Source organism: Cyprinus carpio, chromosome B4 (assembly GCF_018340385.1).
Source record: "Cyprinus carpio isolate SPL01 chromosome B4, ASM1834038v1, whole genome shotgun sequence".
Classification (NCBI taxonomy): Eukaryota; Metazoa; Chordata; class Actinopteri; order Cypriniformes; family Cyprinidae; genus Cyprinus; species Cyprinus carpio.
The window spans coordinates 13,352,396-13,371,774 of NC_056600.1; the positions used below are offsets into that span (position 1 = coordinate 13,352,396).

General features: G+C 37.7%; 1 protein-coding gene across 2 annotated transcripts in view; it reads right to left on the reverse strand.

Annotated features, from left to right (window-relative positions):
* Positions 1 to 378: 378 nt before the first annotated feature.
* The window catches only part of LOC109080206, a 47,823-nt gene continuing 28,822 nt past the window's right edge, over positions 379 to 19,379 (reverse strand). For both annotated transcript variants that reach the window (XM_042722059.1, XM_042722060.1), the window contains 6 exons: positions 15,434 to 15,664; positions 6,886 to 6,956; positions 6,650 to 6,760; positions 5,520 to 5,617; positions 1,951 to 2,020; positions 379 to 774 (listed from right to left, as the gene is read on the reverse strand). In XM_042722059.1, the coding sequence (XP_042577993.1) occupies positions 523 to 774; positions 1,951 to 2,020; positions 5,520 to 5,617; positions 6,650 to 6,760; positions 6,886 to 6,956; positions 15,434 to 15,664 (833 nt within the window). In that variant the 3' untranslated portion in view covers positions 379 to 522. The remainder of the gene's footprint in view (positions 775 to 1,950; positions 2,021 to 5,519; positions 5,618 to 6,649; positions 6,761 to 6,885; positions 6,957 to 15,433; positions 15,665 to 19,379) is intronic.

The following is a 19,379-nucleotide window of genomic DNA, read 5'->3' on the forward strand; positions in this document are numbered from 1 at the left end:
CTAAAAGAATAATTAACAAGACTTTGTTTGTAATTTTTATTGAGGTTTGGTCACTTTCAGCAGAGTTCAGCAGGATGAATACATAAATGGGACACTTAAACATAATCATTTGTATCAGTATTTGTATAGTCTTACTTAGTGATGATTCCACAAAAATATTAAGCATCACAACTGTTTTCAACATAATACTGAAATACTTTTGATCAGCATATTACAATTATTTTTGAAGGATCATGTGACACTGAAGACTGGAGTAACAGGTGGTGAAAATTCAGCTTTGCATCACAGAAATAAATTACTTTTTAAAATATATTAAAATAGAAAACACTTATTTTAAACTTTTTTTGTAACTGTATTTTTGATCAAATAAATGCAGCCTTGGTGAGCAAAAGAGCTTCTTTCAAAAACATAAAAAAATCCTTCAGGCCCCAAACTTTTTTCATACATATGTATCTAATATATGTATTTATGTTGATGTTAATGTGGCCTAACTATTGGTGCAGACAGTTGTTGTTGATACCATCACAGGTTGCTGGAGTCATCGAAGGGGTTTGCGATAACTGAGTTATGAATGAGGATGAAGAGAGGCAGGTGAGCGAGGAAGTCAAGAAGATCAAGGGAGCGCAAACTGCGCAGTTCCCGCCTCACCGATGCCTCATGCTCAGGCCTGATGCCCCCTGCCTTGAGCTCCACTAGTAGTTGCTCTGCCCCAATGCAACCCTCTGGCACCAGAGCGCCCCCTGTTTGGGCCTCCAGCAAAAACAAGAACAACTGCTGTAGAACAAGCACACATACTCAGGTTAGTATCAATGAATGTAATATCTATTCCATGTATGTACATATATATATATATATATATATATATAATATATATATAGTAATATATATATATTATATATATATATATATAATATTAGTCAAGTTTAGCTTGTGGTACACAGCAGCGTCAGTCCATACATATAACCCTCCATCCATGTGTGCAAATCCCTTGTGAATACACCTATTGCACACTTCTAGATAGTCAGGGCACTGATGTCGGTGTGTGTTTGTGTGTATGCGTGAAAGCATGTGCTCGGTTCACACGTGTGCCTGAGGAGGCTCAAGTTACAGCGGCCTTTTCCTACTCTTCTGTGAGCGCACCTGTTTTCACAGTTAAATGCATCCGAGGTAATGACTAAAAGTGAGTGTGTATGTGTGTGTCCTGTAATCCCCTGGCAAAGTGCCCACTCCTCTCTCCTCTTGCTCGATAACAATTCAAGCCCAGCTCACTCTGTAATTAGCCTCCCCTCTCCGCCTAACCCCAAGACCGGGCAGGGGCTCAGTTTCCCTAACCTCCGCCGTCAACTTTTAAGTCTCCATCCTTTTCAGCAGCCGGCCCTCTCTGTTCAACGGGCCTGGTCGGGTCTTGCTACTGAATGGCCACCTTATACCTCTGCTTTATCCAAGATGAGCAGTATGTCTTTGCCTGATTACAGAGCACGCTGCACTGGATGTACACTGCCGGCCACTTTAATGAGATTACAGCCTGTAATCCATGAATACGAAGGAGGGGGAAGGCTGAAGGAAAAAATAGAGTAAACCCCATTTCTTTTTTTACTGAATTACCTCAGCAAGACAGTAGGCTTTGCCGGAAGCACGCTAGTTTTAGTTTTACTAAGCCCGCCACATACAAGTCCCTTAAAGTTAGAGTAAACCCCATTTCTCTTTTTTACTTCGGCTCTCAATTCACATACAAGGTGCTTGACGGAAGCAGCTAGTTTTACTAAGCCCGCGTTTGAGTTGTCCTTTAAAGTGTTTTATGGTCTCTATTTCACTGTAATTAGTTCCTACTGAGAGAGGGAGTGGGAGAAAGAGGGACAGGACTGCCAAATGGTCAGGAACAGTTTGCTAGCGAGTATGACAGATGTTCATTTTTACACTAAATACCATTAGCATTGATAGAAAACAAACCTTGGCTTTATAAAGCTTCATCTCCAGAGATTTGAAATCCATCTTGCTGATGAGGGAGCGCATGAAATCACTGTGAATAAAAAGAGAAGTTTCTCAGATTTCTATACACTAATAGTTGATCAAATAATAATAATAATAAATAAAATATATTTTATATGTTTATATTAAAAAAATATAATATATTAATTTTTATTAGGTTATTATTTTATCACACATATATCTGGTATCATCACTGTACAATTATTATATAATTTATAAAAATATTTTACCATTTTATCACATATCAATATGAGTTGTTTTATATATAATTATTCTAATATATTATTATTATTATTATTATTATTATTATGTAATTATAATGAATTAGTAAGTTATTATTTATATAACACACACACCCACACACACACACATACACATACAGTGGTGTTGTTTGCCCCCTTCGTGATTTCTTACTTTTTGCATGTTTGTCACACTTTCATATTTCAGATCATCAAACAAATTTAAATATTAGTCAAAGATAACACAAGTGAACACAACATGCAGTTTTTAAATTAAGGTTTTTATTATTAAGGGAAAACAAAATCCAAAACTACATGGCCCTGTGTGAAAAAGTGTTTGCCCCCTAAACCTAATAACTGGTTGGGTCACCCTTAGCAGCAACAAATGAAATCAAGCGTTTGTGATAACTTGCGATGAGTCTGTTAAAGTGCTGTGGAGGACTTTTGGTCCACTTATCTATGCAGAATTGTTGTAATTCAGCCACATTGGAGGGTTTTCGAGCCGCCTTTTTAAGGTCATGCCACAGCATCTCAATAGGATTCAGGTCAGGACTTTGACTATGCCATTCCAAAGTCTTCTTTTTGTTTTTCTTCAGCCATTGAGACGTGGATTTGCTGGTGTGTTTCTTTAGGCTAACTCTGACATGCAGACCATTTTTGCCCAGTCTCTTTCTTATGGTGGAGTCATGAACACTGACCTTAACTGAGGCAAGTGAGGCCTGCAGTTCTTTGGATGTTGTTGTGGGGTCTTTTGTGACCTCTTGGATGAGTCGTCGCTGTGCTCTTGTGGTAATTCTGGTCAGCCGGCCACTCCTGGGAAGGTTCTCCACTGTTCCATGTTTTTGCCATTTGTGAATAATGGCTCTCTGTGGTTCGCTGAAGTCCCAAAGCTTTAGAAATGGCTTTATAACCTTTTCCAGACTGATAAATCTCAATTACTTTCTTTCTCATTTGTTTCTGAATTTCTTTGCATCTCGGCATGATTTCTAGCTTTTGAGGATCTTTTGGTCTACTTCACTTTGTCAGGCAGGTCCTATTTAAGAGACTTCTTGATTCCAAACAGGTGTGGCAGTAATCAGGCCTGGGTGTGGCTAGAGAAATTTTACTCAGGTGTGATAAACCACAGTTTTAACAGGGGGGCAAACACTTCTTCACACAGGGCCATGTAGTTTTGGATTGTGTTTTCCCTTAATAATAAAAACCTTCATTTAAAAACTGCATGTTGTGTTTACTTGTGTTATCTTTGACTAATATTTAAATTTGTTTGATGATCTGAAACATCAAAGTGTGACAAACATGCAAAAAAGAAATCAGGAAGGGGGCCAACACTTTTCACACCACTATATATATATTTCATCAAATAACCAAAGATGATGGGGTTATGCTGGTAAATGCTGGTAAATGCTGCTGTATTTTGGCGGGTATTTTTCCAGCGAGGCCTAGTCGTGTGGTGCGTTGTTTTGGGTTTTGGTGGGGCGGGGGGCAATGATGCTAAAGTGTTCTGAGCCCATTGTGGTTGCTCATTATGGTCTGTCCCCTAAAACAATGATCCCAACCCGCCAGTATAACGGATAAAAAAAAACTGACCCAGTGTGAGGAGGGTGTTTAGGGGACATGCTCTGGAGCAATGTGACCAACACACACCTACACAAATATACACTTGCACACATACACACTGGGATAATTGCTTGGAGGCAGTGGCTATTCAGCTGGGACAGAGCTCCACTGTCCAGCGTGTGGCACAGCGATGGTCATCCCCCGTTCTAACGAGCCCCTCCATTCAGAAAGCATGCTGGGAGGAGAATAGCTGCTGGTACGCCACCCTCAGACTAACCGCTATTGGCCCGTTCGCCCAGGGTTGTGGTAAGGCAGGAGGGGGTTTGATGGGAATGAGGGGAGACAGGCCAGCTAATGATCATTAATTGCACTTGGTTTGCAGAAAAAGAGCCCAAACTGCAGCGTGGATAATAGCCGGGGCAACAGAGAGCGCGCCAGAGACAGAGAGGAGGATAATAGCAGCTCTAACCCATTTCTATTGTTGTGCCCCATCACCACGGACCTCACACTTACGTAATTGCCAAAGTTTTGGCAGTTCTGGCAGGGGGGTTGCAAGATATGGTTGGATTTTTGGAGGGGTGGGGTGGGGGTGGGTGACCCACTTAAAGTTTGGGTGAACGGAGTTGTTTTGACAAGTTGGTTTTGGCGGTAAGTGTGTTTATGTTTTGGACTGGGTCAGAGATTGAGAAAGAGAGATAGAGGCGGGATGTTAAAGGAGGTCGTTTAAGGTTTCCCTTCATTTTTTGGTTTTGTATTGGTGCAGTGTTAGGTTGAATCAGTCCAATTAAGCCATAGATTCACTGGAACCGAACCTGCGGACATCTCAGACCACATGCAGCCCACCCAGGACGTCTCTACCTATGCTTCAGTTCCAACCCAAAAAAACACACACAGGTAGAGGAAGACACTGTGTTTTGAGGGAGCACTGCTCTTATCAACCTCTGTATGGAAATGTTGTGGTTAATCAGATGACCAGCTCTGGGAGAAAGTGCCAAAGCACAGACAGATGGCGAAAGCAAAAGGTAGCAGGAGAGACTTTGGATAGGCAGTCAAGGCACTGGTTTTTGTCGTTCTATGAGGGTTATGTCCACTGTAATGAGTGAACATGGGTGTATATCAGCTAATGAATGGGGTCAAATCCATATCAGGGTTCAGAAGAGGTTGATGGAAAAGGTTAAAGCACATAAATGTCCCTATTGTGTCCATTCCAATGAAACACCCTTGTTCCTTTTCATTTGTTTCATTTGTCCACTAGTGCAGGGAAAAGGCATTGCTCACTCGCTCAAAGAGCAATGCCGTAAATCAGCGAAGAGGCGTGACCCCAAATCCCCTCGCACACATAACCCAGGAAACCCAGAATGGGCCCCTACGTTGAGTGGAAGCTGTTAAAGATCCTAAAAAAAGTGAGTGGGAATGAAAGAGCCTGTGTGTGGGAATTTCTGGCATATGGGCTGTAATGTAGCATCACAGCCAAATGCCCCCAAACCCTCATCACAGTAATGGACTTCAAGATGACACACGACCGCCCAGGCTGTCATGAGTCGCCCTCTAATCGCATGTCACATGCTCTTGTATTTTTGTACAATCGAATGGTACAGACGCTACAAACGAATATACAAATTTTCGGTCCTACACGCACAAACACTTTTGAACTGGCCGTGAATATTTATGGAAGGTCAGTGACTCCTCTTCTAACGCTATTGTGTATGTTGAATGCTTGACCTGCTGACTCACTCGAGTGTGGCTATTTTCTGGGCCAAACTGGCCACTACAGCAAACAGGCGCAGATCCGTAAGGCCTTCTGTTACTCTGAAATCAACCAGCTCCAGAATCTGAGAATAGATCATATACATATTTAAATACAAGCAAATCCATGTTTAAATGTAGACCATAATGTTTTTTAAGGATTTTTATAAGGGTTATTATAGCTAACTAAAACCATAAAAACATTTTTCATTACTTGAAATAAAATATATAAAAAACTGAAATAAAATATATAAAAAAACATTTTGGTTACAGCAAAGCTAATATTTCTTATTTTTATTTAGTTTAACTTGTTAACTGCAATAAAAATGAATGAAAACTATACAGACACTTAAAAAAAACTACTACTACTTAAAATGACAAAACACACAACAAAATGACTAAAACTTTAAATAAAATTAAAAATGTAAAAATAAAAACTTCAAAATGTTAATAAAAAACGATTATAGTGCCTCAATTATACTAACATTTTATTATATTTGTATTTATATTTGATAATATTTAAAACATAATAATAAAAAACAACAAATAATGCAAAAATTAATACTTATTTATTAAATAATTAATTAAATTGTAATTTTCTTTAGTTTTAGAAAAATGTTATATATATATATATATATATATATATATATATATATATATATATATATATATATATATATATATATATATATATATATATATATATATAATATATTACCTATAACTGAATTTAATTTAAAAGCAATGTTTCTGTTGATTTTCTGTTGATCAGTAATAATTCATTAAATAAAAATGATCAAATGATGCAGAAACATCCTAAAACCAGGTTTGTATGCGGATATATGGTGCAGACCTGTGTATTTTCACTGTTTTACTCTGCCCTGCAATTCCGCTGGGCAAATTGTGTTTGACACAGATTTTATGGTTGTGTTTGCGCAGTTACCTAATTTGCATGATTCCTTTAGTGAAACGGGTGCTAAAACAACACAGACAGTGCATGCAAATAAAATGTCGCTATCAGCCAGCACAAATCATTCTTAGTGAATTGCCTCTAGACATTGTGATAAAAAAGAGAGACGGGCAGATCGTATATATATTTTTTTGAAGAGGGCGTTTACCCTGTACACATATATTTCCTCTTCTTCAGTCAGAAGTTCTGGGGGAATGATCTCTTTCAGTGCCAGCAAAACTTGGAGACAGCTCAGATAACCATCTCCATCACTATCAGCCTGCAGGCACGGAGTATTACAGTCAAAGTAAGTGACAGTTAAGTGATTACTGTCATTACTAGCATATGAAAATAAACAAAACCGTTCTTTTTGATGTGGAAATTGTGAAATTTTCTTTTACTCACGGCCTCAAAAGCTCTTTTGTACATGGACAGCTTGTCCTGACTGAGGATGCAGTACTTTGCCAGAAAATCAACTGCAAAAAAAAGCATACAAAAGTATTAAAAAGTGGGTTACACTTTACAATAAGGCTGTATACATTAACAATAACTAACACAGTAGTTAGCATAAACTTTGACACGCCTACAGCATTTATACAGCTTAATTAATTGTATTATTTACAATTAACTGCAACATTTTTAGCCATGTATTTTACTTTTTACCATGAATGAATTACAATGAAACCAGTCATATATAATGAACCGTTGAGTACACGGAAAGGCAGAAAATCAACTATTTGGCCACAGAGGGACAGACAGATGGGAATGAAGACTAAGATGAGTTAGGAAAAGAGGATCAGAGCTGAAAAGTTAAAAAGAAAAAGAGGAAGAAGGGAGGAAAGGAAGCTGTGGAGACCTCATTTAAGCTGCTGCCACTCCAATACATGAAACGAACAAGAATGATAGACAGAATCCACTGAATAATGGATCTATTCATCAGCAAGGCAGAAGAATAGGGAGGAAAGAGTTGATATCAGTGTGGATTTAAAGCACTAGGCCCAATGAGCTGCAGCCTGCTCACAGGGGGCCGATTCAATCTGCCATTTATCAGCTTACCCCTAATCAAACCCGGGCCTTGCATGGCCTCTCCCATTCACATGCAAAGTGTTACATTCGCATGTAGTCAACTTGACTTGTTAAGGCCTGATTGATCAAAACCTCTTGGTCCAGGGACGCACATCTGTTTGCAAATAACTGCGGCTAGCAGGAGCTCTGGTGTCACCCTGGTCCCTCAGCAGTGCTTGGATTTAGCTTCAAATCTGAAACAGTGATCTGTTCGGATCATTGAGCTGATCTGTATTCACTGACTCTCTCTTTATCTGCACTCATCTGTCTCAGATGTTCCCAAGACACTGAATCTGCCGTCCCAGTCCTGCTGCCACTGTCTGGATCTGATCTGACTGGGCTGCACATGTGTATTCATCTGGTTTCTCACTATGTGAGATGTGCAGCCAGGACACTCAGACTTGAGAATTGTATTCTTTGTGTCTAGTAATGCCATGTCAGGGTCATGAAAAATGCATAGTGGATGCAGCCAGAATTGTGACATGCTCACAACATGCACACATATTTTAGCAGGTTTGAATAACCCATCTCCTTTTCCCCTCTTTGCCCTAGCTTTAATTTATTATTGTTTTCGAGAAAAATATATATAAGCACATTTAGAACAAAAAAACTTGTTCTCAGATAATATTTATTTATTTATTTTCCAGTTGTCATTTTTGTTAAAGCTAAAAACCTCATTTATCTTTTTATTTGCTTATTTTAGAAATGTAAACTTTATATAAAATATAAAATAAACCATATTTATTTATTTATTTTTACTTATTTGGCATTTTGTTAAGCTAAAACATTATTTGTGTATTTACTTATTTATTTGCTTATTTTATATTGTTTTCTTAAGCATAATCCTAATTACATAAAGAAATACTTCACTCTTAAAAATAAAGGTGCTTCAAAAGATTCTTTAAGCGATGCCATAGAAGAACTTTTTTGGTTCCACAAAGAACCATTCAGTCAAAGGTTCTTTTAAGAACCATCTCTTTCTTACATTTTTATAATCTGAAGAAACTTCTTTCACCACAAAGAACATTTGGTGAAACAGAAAGGTTCTTCAGATGTTCAAAGTTCTTTATGGAACCATTAAGACAAAAAGGTTCTTCTATGGCATCGTGAAGCACCTTTATTTTTAAGTGTGTTGCTTTGCAAGATTCATTTTATACATTTAAACTTTATTTATTTATTTATTTGCTTATTTAAAAAATCTTCAAGCAGAAACTTACATTTATTTATTTGCATCTTTTTTCTTTAAGCAAAAACTTCATTCATTCATTCATTCATTCATTCATTCATTCATTCATTCATTCATTCATTCATTCATTCATTCATTCATTCATTCATCCATAATGTCTTTTTTAGAATAAACTTCACAAAATTGTTGATAGATTCATGCTTATAACAAGTAAAAAAAAAAGTTTTTTCAATGATGCAAAAACTTGATACATGATATTCTTTACATGATATTAAGTAAATCTTAATATAGTCTAAAATATATATTTTTTAAAGTCTAAAAGTACGGTTTTATTTAAATAAAATATATGGATTATCTAAAAATTCATAGTTTTTTTTTTCCTTTTTTACTGGAAAACAAGACAACACATTTATTAGGAAAATGAGAGTTAAAAAGTCAAGAATTTTATTTTTGTAATTAACAAATTGATGAAGTTACCTTATAGTCTGAAAAAAAAAAACCAGGTTTGATTTTTAGTTTGGCGTATCAGTTATCATCTTTCTAACTTTCTTAAATATTAAACCTGTATTTGGGTTTATTTACACTTACACCAATTTCTGCCTCTCTGTATCTGCACTAAATCCCTTATTTTACCTCCTCCTGAGGCCTTTGAACTTCACTATAGTCCTCTGTTAAACTCCACCATAGATGTCTTTTAGACCCCACCGGAGTACTGTGTCCCATCTCAGGCCACCGGTCCACTCAGGGATTTGTGGCTCATGGTGTGTGTGTGTGTATGCGTATGTTTTGGTGGGGGGGGCTCTGTGCCGTGGAATCAAGTGAACAAAAGGTGCAGTGGAGTGAGAGATTGAGGGAGGAAGCATAGGCAAACGTGCGGGAAGGGGGATGGAGGGGGCACAAAGCTCCTGGGCTAACGCCTCCCGCCTGATAGCCTTATCTGATTCTGCTTCAGCGGCTGATGGCTTTTTTTCCACTGTGGGCTTTACTGCACACAGGTTGGGCCCTTTGGTGTGAAGCCTAGCAGAAAATGTTAATCAAGAGAAGAAGTCTTGAAAAAAGAGGTGAAGAGAGAGAGACAGAAAGCGAGATTGCAAGAACAGAACTTCTCTCGTAATCTGTAATGGGAGTGACGGCAATTCAGTAGCAAATGGAAGTCCGAGAAAAAGGAAAGTGTGACGGGGTGACAAGAGCAGGGCAATGTGCACCCCGTCAACCACATTTGTGCATTTGTGCTTTGTTGCTCTATGAGGGCTGACGGCATCATTCTAGCTGGTATCATTCTATCCAAAAGGCCAAAGACGCCATAGAAAACTGCAGTCACATCCCATTTAACACTCACTCTTCAGGGCAGAACTTCACAGCTGTTTCACTGCAATGCACTGATTGCACGTCCTTTCACGTCTGTAGCCAATGAATAATGGATGTTCACTTTTGCTATTCTGGATACGGTTATTTCTTACTGTCTTAGAAATTATAGTTAATTTTTCTTTTTTGATTTCAGTTTAAATACGTTTGTCGTGAAAACGGATGATGCAACTTTTTGCCACATATACAAACACGCAATCCCACTCAAAAGTAACACTATTATTCATACACAGAGACTCATTGTGCAGTATTGAGGCCGTTTCGGACCTGTGTTTGTTTGTGTTCCATATTTAATCCTGTAGCTTTGTTTATGTTCATCATCATTCAGATAGACTCCTTTACATAGTTTACTAAGAAGGTCAAATTGAGTCTGCAGACTATGACCTCTTTTCTCAAATTGGGGTCGCTCTACATACAGTATATGTCAAAGCATGGCAGTAGCTATCAAAAGCGCATGTGTTGAGCGCTGTAACGGTCAAACCAAGAAAATTGAGTTTTTCTTCAACTATGGGTGTTTTTAACTCTTTGGATTTCTAGAAAATAAACTAAAGGCTAACATTGGACATACGTGCAGCATTTGTCATTTTATTTCATGAACATTTCCACTGTAGTGTCATTCCCACCATGTTTCTAATTATTGTTTTATAGCATTCTAGTGGAAATGGCATTTTTTGGAAAAAATTTAAATAATTTGCAATAGCTAATTTCATAGCATTGTCTTTATCTTAAATGCATACAATTAAATAATATTTAATACTTTTTGCGTCATTGCAATTTTACATTTGACAGAATTAGAGCTTGATTAAAAAATGACACTATACAAGTGACACAATCTGCTGACAGTTTCTAATTCATAAAATTTTATAGGGACATAATTATTGGACATGATAGAACTTATGCCAAAATTTCTTTGTGTAAAAATTTGTAAATCATTTGACTTTAATAATTTATATTTTTAAGATAAAACAAATATATACAAAAAAAGACTTTTTTCTCTAATAGCTGCTCTTGAGAAGTGTGTGGCCCTAAAAGCATTTGGACAATTGAGACACACTTCAAAATGTATGAATGTGATTGCATTGGTTAAAAATATCAAACTAAAAAGGAATTCACAGTATTTAAAATAAATAACAAATTGAAAGAAACTTTCAAACAAAAGATTCATACAAATATATTTGTTAGGTTTAAGTTTCAAATGATTTGACACACACACACACACACACACATTTTGGACAATATATATATGAGGACACTTTTTGTTTGTAAGATGTTACTGAAACATGTTACTTGGTAGGATACCTGTGTGAATATGAGAGGAGCTGATATCATACAAAAGTAAATATATTTGATATGTATACTTGATTTGTTATATAATACAAGACATATTTTATTCAGAAATACTTTTTGTGCCCACTCTAGCTGCTTTCCTGGCCTACACCACACACACTTTGCATGCACTCTGCCACGTGCTGGTCGCTGTGGTGCTTACCCAACTGACAAATAACTTACGCAGGCCGTCCAACTCTCTGCTGTGCTCCTTGATTATTCGAAATTTGGCACTGTACTTTGGTCCCTTTGAACAAGTGCAGGGGGCAAATTTTGGCAGACCTCTCGAAGCTAGCTTTGTTGTTGGCCGCCGGACACGTGGCTCCGCCCCTTCACTGCACTTGAAAAGGAGGGGGAGAAAACAAACAAAGACACACGCAGGCACCACACTCCTCCTGCTGGCTGCATGCCATGCACTCTCAAACACACACAGACCACAATCCCTCACAAACCACTACACCCTGATCTCCACTGATAACTCCACAAAGGGCAAATCATCTGTTATAACTTATCTACAGCGATAACCCCACAATGGCCAAATCATCTGCCATTATTGCTGCCGCTCTCCTTGACATTGTCCCTTTATTAAGGGCATTGTGGAAAGGCCCACTCTGTTTGGACACGGCATAATAGAGTCTTTGACAGATTCACTTCTCTCCCTCTCGCTGTGAGCTTTGAAAACAGCGAGCATATTCCATGCTTCGTGCTTGTCAATAGCTGTACTGTTTGTTTGCCTAGTCACTCTGAGCTAATGGTAAACACACACAGCTATTCCATCCTTTAGCGCTGTGCAAATAGCGCTTAAAGGCACTGTACCCCTACACACACACACACACACACACACACACACACATATACACACACACTTTCTGGTCTTTCAGGATTCTGAGCTTTTGAAGAATCCATTCAAAAAGGGAGCCACATAGTCAGCCACCTACACAATCTGAACGCTAACCGCTAGCAAACTAGCAAACAAGTAGGGAGGGGCAGTCTCAGGTCTACCAGGTGTTCTCTGTCAATGCTTACATTTATCAGAGATCTCCACTTTCTCCAAGTGACCAGAAGAAACATAGATAAGGGCAACTGGAAAGATTGTATGAACGCCACCACAAAGTTGTAAGTATGAGTAGGGAACTCTAAACTTTCTTTAAGCCCAGAGTTTCTTTATTGAAATGAATTTTTGGATTTAATTTGTCCTTAACTGTACTTACAATTAAATTAATTATTTGATAAAATGCACTCATGTATTGTGTACATACATGTTTTTACATTGTACTTACATCTGAAAATACCTGAAAATACCTTCCAGTAATTAATTTCTGTTGTAATTCTATAATTATGCTGTTGCCCCTTAAACCTTACCAAACCACCAAATCTGACCCTAATCTTAACTGCATCCCACTTCAATAGCAGCATAAGTGTTTTCTAATTCAACATGAACACAATACAATTATGAATGAATTATTATTTAGTGTACTGTATAGTATTTAAAGATATAATATATATATGACCCTGGACCACAAAACCAGTCTTAAGTCGCACTGGTATGTTTGTAGCAATAGACAACAATACATTGTATGGGTCAAAATGATAAATTTTTCTTAAAAATCATCAGGATATTAAGTAAAGATCATGTTCCATGAAGATATTTTGTAAATTTCCTACCGTAAATGTATCAAAACTTAATTTTTGATTAGTAATATGCATTGCTAAGGATTTCATTTGGACAACTGTAAATATATATTTATGCACCCTCAGATTTTCAAATAGTTGCATCTCAGCCAAATATTGTGAAGGTGCATCGCCATCTTGCTCTGACCACAGTGACTTAAATACATTTGATGTTGTAATTACATCAACTCATAAATACAAACTTCCCAGTACATGAACGTACCATATGTTTGAAATACTAAACGTACAACTTTTAAGGAATTTAGTGTGTACTACTTTGTATTATATATGTAAACTTTAAGCATCCAGAAAGCCACATACTGTCAAAGCATGTACTGCTTATTAATATGTTCTATACAGTGTGCATGTGTGTAAAATTCATTTCACACATAATTCATGTTGGTACTGTCATACTGAAGACATCAGCCATGTCTGTCTTCTATGACAATCCTTTTTTGTGGCCCATGAATATGTACTTCAGAAACTCAATGTTAATAGTAGGTCATCCAGGTCATTTTTGCCTACCATATTTAATGAATGCTGCTCATTCAGACATACAACTAATCTGAAAAACTGAATTTGGGATACTTAAGTAAGGAAGTATGCACATATCTGGGTTTACAAATAAGGGCTATTTGAAATATCATACAACTATATGCTCTATATGTGCTTGGAATTACCGCTATTTCCACTATGAAGAAAGAATTATATATTGTTTAAATAATACTGACTATCTGATTATTGCCACATTATTTTTTATATTTTTTACACAAACTTTGATTTAAAAAAAAAAAAAAAAAAAAAAAACATTTGTTCAAATGTCTTAGTTTGTTCACTCATTTTAGGTAAAATCATGGCCACATTGTACTAAACTGCTCTCTCGTTTAAATATAATTGTGTTCACGATTCAACTACTGTTAATGAGAAGGAGAAAACAATTTACAATGTGGCCACTGTTTGATTAAAATGAGGGAACAAATGAATAAAAGTGGCCACATATTAATTTGGCATGCATGGGAACCAATTATTAATTCATAGCTAAAATATCTTTTTTCCCCCTTTATGTTCTGTGAAGGGGTTCTGTATAAAACATAATATGTATTCTTTTTTTATTGAACTGGAAACCACGCACTGATTTAAATGTGCAACTTATTGAGGTCAGGTGACAACAACCAAGCATACTAACTGAATTTCACATACTTTTTTGAAAAATAGTAAGCAATACACAGTATACGGTACTGTACTGTGCTGTACTGTCTAGTATTTAGTATGCTAGTATTCCATTCTAAACACAGCCAAACACACACGCCAGTGCTACATACACAGCAAACACTGAATACTTAATGCAGGTAGGGGCCACAGAAAGGGAAAACACAATGAAAGAGGGGAAAGTTGAGAAAAATGAAAGAACAGGGAAGGCCAGACCTATTTTGTTACACTTGTCATTTGTGCATTGATTTTTTGGTCAGTGTGGAGAGAGTGGGTGCAAATTATGTCTAATTAGGGCTTTTGAGTCCCTAATGAGGAGCCACACTCACAAGTGTCTGAGAGGCCTCACACATATTCATACACACAATTTATGTTGAATGCCGTCTTGTTCTGAGGGAATCCTATCGTTACAGGAGAACGAGAGGACTAAAAACAGTGACAAATGTGAGTCAGTTTGAACCAGATTCAAATCTTTAACATTAAACAACCTTCTTTCTTCTTTCTTTCTCCCTTTCAAACTCCTCTTACTTTCATCCGTATACACACAAAGAGCAACACTCATCTCTGATGTGAGCGACAGCTGCGTGCTTCCTCCTCTTGTGCTTGATTAGGAGCTGAAGGGACCTGTCCAATCAGGCCTATTCACACAATGCCCCTGCATTCACACAAGCCCCGTGACCTCCCACGACCCCTCTGGGGCTCCGCCCCTTCACCTTGACCTTCAGTACACACCCTCACTCTCCTCGGCACTCCAAACCGCATATCCAATCATGAAAAGGACCGGCAAATTGGGACCATAGGCGTAGACCAGCAGAACAGCACTCGAAAGCATAGCTAATTAAAAAATCAAGTGCAAAACTCAGAGCTCAAAACTAAACAAGAGATGGTGGGGCGACTGGAGTGTGTACACAGTGTCAAATTACGGCGCTGGGGTTCTCTGTTTGAATGACGTGAGCTTTTTTATTGTCCTTAAAATGAAAATGGTGGCCTACTGAAAGGACCTTATCAATCAACAGCTGAAATTGCCAGTTCATACTGGCAGACTGGTAAATAAGTGACTTGGAAATGATGTACATTTACCTTATTAGTCTACAAATTCAGACTGGTTTTCACATGGATTTGTGTACTTACAGTCCTCAAACTTAGAGCAAGGGCTCTGATGAGAGGGCTCTGTTGGGTCTTTTCCATCCTGAAGTTTGGAGTAAATCTGCAGGGCTTTATTCTTCCTCTCCTCTGTCTTCTTCATCTCCTTCTTCCTCTTCCTCTTCTCTCGAAGTCTGTCTGACCTGTTTCTGTGCTTTTCAGCATGGTCACTGGTTCCACATTGCGGGACCAGTATGGTCCCCCCGTTTGTTGGGCTTTCTTTAATTTAGCAGAGATAAAACCATATAACATGCATATTAGATTGTTACTTGTGATTAGTGACCTAATATAAATTAATATAATATATTAAATTTAAATAAATGTAAAGATCAATATAAATATCATATATAAAAATCATATAATACATACATTTTTAATAAAAAATTATATATATATAATATATATATATATATATATATAAGAGAAGAGATATATATATATATGCAGATTTGTTTGTATTTCTCACTATTAAAATAATGTCTGCCAGTAGAATAAAAAATCATGATTTCCAACCAGCCTTTAGAAAGCATATAATAATGGAAAAATCATTAAATGTTTGATTTCTTTTGCATGTGTTTTATCATTATTTTCAGACCAACCATTGCACTCTCTTGTACTGGATCCCAGTTCGAAAACCCCCACATTATGGCTTACTCATTGGGCCCAGGACCACCCATAAAAAGATTTCTGCTACGGTGACCTTCAATATTCTATATTTTCTTCTAATTGCTTCTTCTCCTAATCTGTAACTCATTTAGTGTATTTTGAAATCTAAAATAGAATAAAATAAGATGTACCTCTTTGATATATCACTATGTGAGACTACAAACAATGCCTTCTTTCTTTTCTGTACCTGTACTTGGCTTTTTCTGCTAATCAGATACCAATGGGCTGTCTGCGGCAGAATTCTCAAATGTTCCCCTTAACTCTTCCATTCAAAATGTACTTATTCTTTTTCCTTCCTTCTTTACACTTCATAATCACATTTTCTGTCCTTCCTCAAAAACACCGTTTAAAAGCAAAATGCTCTCTTGAGAGACCTGGAGGTCTGTTCATTTGCCAGCGCTCCCAAATTAGCAGCTTTCATTAGAACTCATTGAGAAGTCCTCACAAAGCACTTCCTGCGTTTAGAGACACAAAGAGTGAGATCGATTAGCACTGAACCTGTGGGGGTTTCTGGATTGTGTGTTCTTCAGTATTTAAATCTAAAACACTGGACAGTGATGTGGCTTTGTGCTGAAGTGTGAGAGAGAGGAGAGCAGGAAAATCAGCTCTTATTCTCATTAACACAACTGCACATGAATTCCTGGGGTCAGTTTGTTAATTATTGTCCCACAAAGACACATCTTGTTTTGGCTTTCAGCTTTTTATCATTTCAGCCTTATGTTCCTCCATCTGAAATTACAATATGGTTCAAAGATACAACAGTAAATGTATTTGTTCCAACACTAAGACGTTGTCAACTGGTGGGGCTGCAAGTCTATTCAGTAATATGGACAGCGGGGGGAGAGAATGCTAAATGCACATAATAAAATGCAACTTATCGTTGTGCAAAGTTAGTTCACTGAAAGAACTGGTTGTGTTCCCATCAAAAGACTATGTATACTATGTATACTTTGATCATTTATTAGTATTATACACAGTTACACAGTTTACATATCTATAGATATCAATTCTGATCATATAGGCTAATACTGCTATGGATCACTCACCTTGGCAGATGCTGATACATCACATTCAAGATTAAATGGTGTGAAAACAACAGCCATATTTTATGGTTTTGCAAAACGGGCAAATGAGACGTGAATAAGGACAGTTAAGCACTTGCTCGGCTCTAAAAATGGGCCATAATGGATCTGTGATCAGCTCTGTGCAACGTGAGAGCACTCACAACGAGGCACCTTTGCATAAATCCTGCAAGGGCAAACGGGTTTACATAGTTTATGATTCATAGTTTATGATCCACAGACTGTTGGTCCTTGTAATCTGAGTCCGCAGCCCAAACTTGATGATGGAAAGTTTTCTGTTCATGCAAATTTTATTATCAGCCAGTCAAGGAAAGTTATTTGTTGTTTTGTGTTTAAAAAAAAAAAAAAATCTGGCAAGACTTCACACATGAGATCAGAGAAAGTCAAGCTGTACTTCCCACTGGAAAAATCACATTTTACTGACTGCTGTTCTAAAATAAAATACAGAAACCACATTTAAATGGTTAATTAATCATATTAGTGACTTTTCTGGCCAATGACACTGATTTATATTAGATTTGAGAAAAATCATGTTAAAATGCGTGTGTAAAATATATCTCTCAGTCATGATTGTATTGCATTGCACTCTTTTTTGCACCACACAATAAAAACTACAGATTTTTCTATCTATTATTTCATTTGTCAGGCTTTACAGAATGATCCACTAAACTAATAGTCAACATACATTTCAGATTTAGTGTGTTTCTAAAATCTAGGTGTATTTTTTAAAGGATTAAACATCTCCAGACCCTGACCGCTGTGTGAAATCAAGTTTCACAGGGTAATTTGCGAAACCCAACTAATTCCATTCAGCGTGGCCTATCTCTCCCTGTAAAACCTCCTTTTCTTACACTGCTTAATCCTCCAATGCAGAACAGTGATTACTGAACGGTCAAAGCTGGAAACAAGGCACTGACCTGCTTAGAAACCATCTTAAACCCACACACGCCAGGTTACCATACCAACTGGCCGGCCTGAAAGAGACAGATAGCTGGATTTGGCTGAGAGTGGCAGAGTCAAATCCTTCATCTAGCCCTCCCCTGGTGCTCACAAGGCCATGGAAGACAAAACACAAACCTCCCCTGGTCCGCCTTGGTTAACACACACCCTGCCCACCCTCCCATGTGGAAATCCGAGTATCCAGAGCACCAGAAAGAAGCAAGAAGGTCGACCGTGTATCTCTTTCTTTGTGTGTTTGAGAAAGGGATGAGCGTCAACAACACAATCGTGCGGCAAGAGGCTTTCAGCAGTGCCACCCAGAGCCATTCTACTCAAACTTTCGGCAGAATAGAGGGAGGGATGGAGGAAAAGGGGAAAATCCCTCCTTGATTATTATTCATGGTACTGATTGTCCTTTCTGGATCTTCAGTTTCCCAACTCGTCATTCCATTCTAGCAGCGCTGACAAGTGCCAATCAAAGAGTCGGTATCGGGGTCTCAGCGCTGTCCAAACGATTGAGGATTTGGCAAACAATGGCTTCCGAGCCCTCGCTGACAGTGGGAGAGAGACAATAGTGGCAAAGTGACTGTGTCAGTGTGTGGTCCTGTATTAGGGCGAAACGATCCTGCTTCGAACATGGCTAATCTCTCCTTCCCCATCTCTTTCATTCACGCCCTTAATCTGTTCGCCATCGCCTGGTGTCTTCCAGAACAATCTGCCTGGGTCAGTCCAGCTTAGGCCCTTGTTTTTGTCCGGGATGATGGCACATTCATGTCCCTCTGTGACATCTTCAGTTTCAGCTGAATGCTATTGACTATAATAAACACTTGCAGGGGTCACCCGAGTGACCAGGAGAAAAGCAACAGTAGCCATTCCGTCACAAAAAGGGATTAGGACACCTATGAATTCATTACGAGCCGGGAGCACAAAAGAGTGGTCAGGGAGCCGACACTGGTGGGAATCGGGACTGTGTCATGTGTCATTTTGAACAGTGACCGAAACACCTTTATAAGTGGGTGCGAATCATGATTTGAAAAATAATAGTTTCTTTGAGCTGATAAATAAATGATGGTGTCTTGCAAAATTAAGACATCATATTATTTTTATTAAGAAAAAAAAATCTAAATCAATTCAAATCAGATACAATTTAAAAAAAAAATAAAAATACTATTTAAAAAAAAAAACAAATATAGAAATACGTACAACATAATACTCATAAAATAAGAGAAAAATTCTAAAAGAATAAA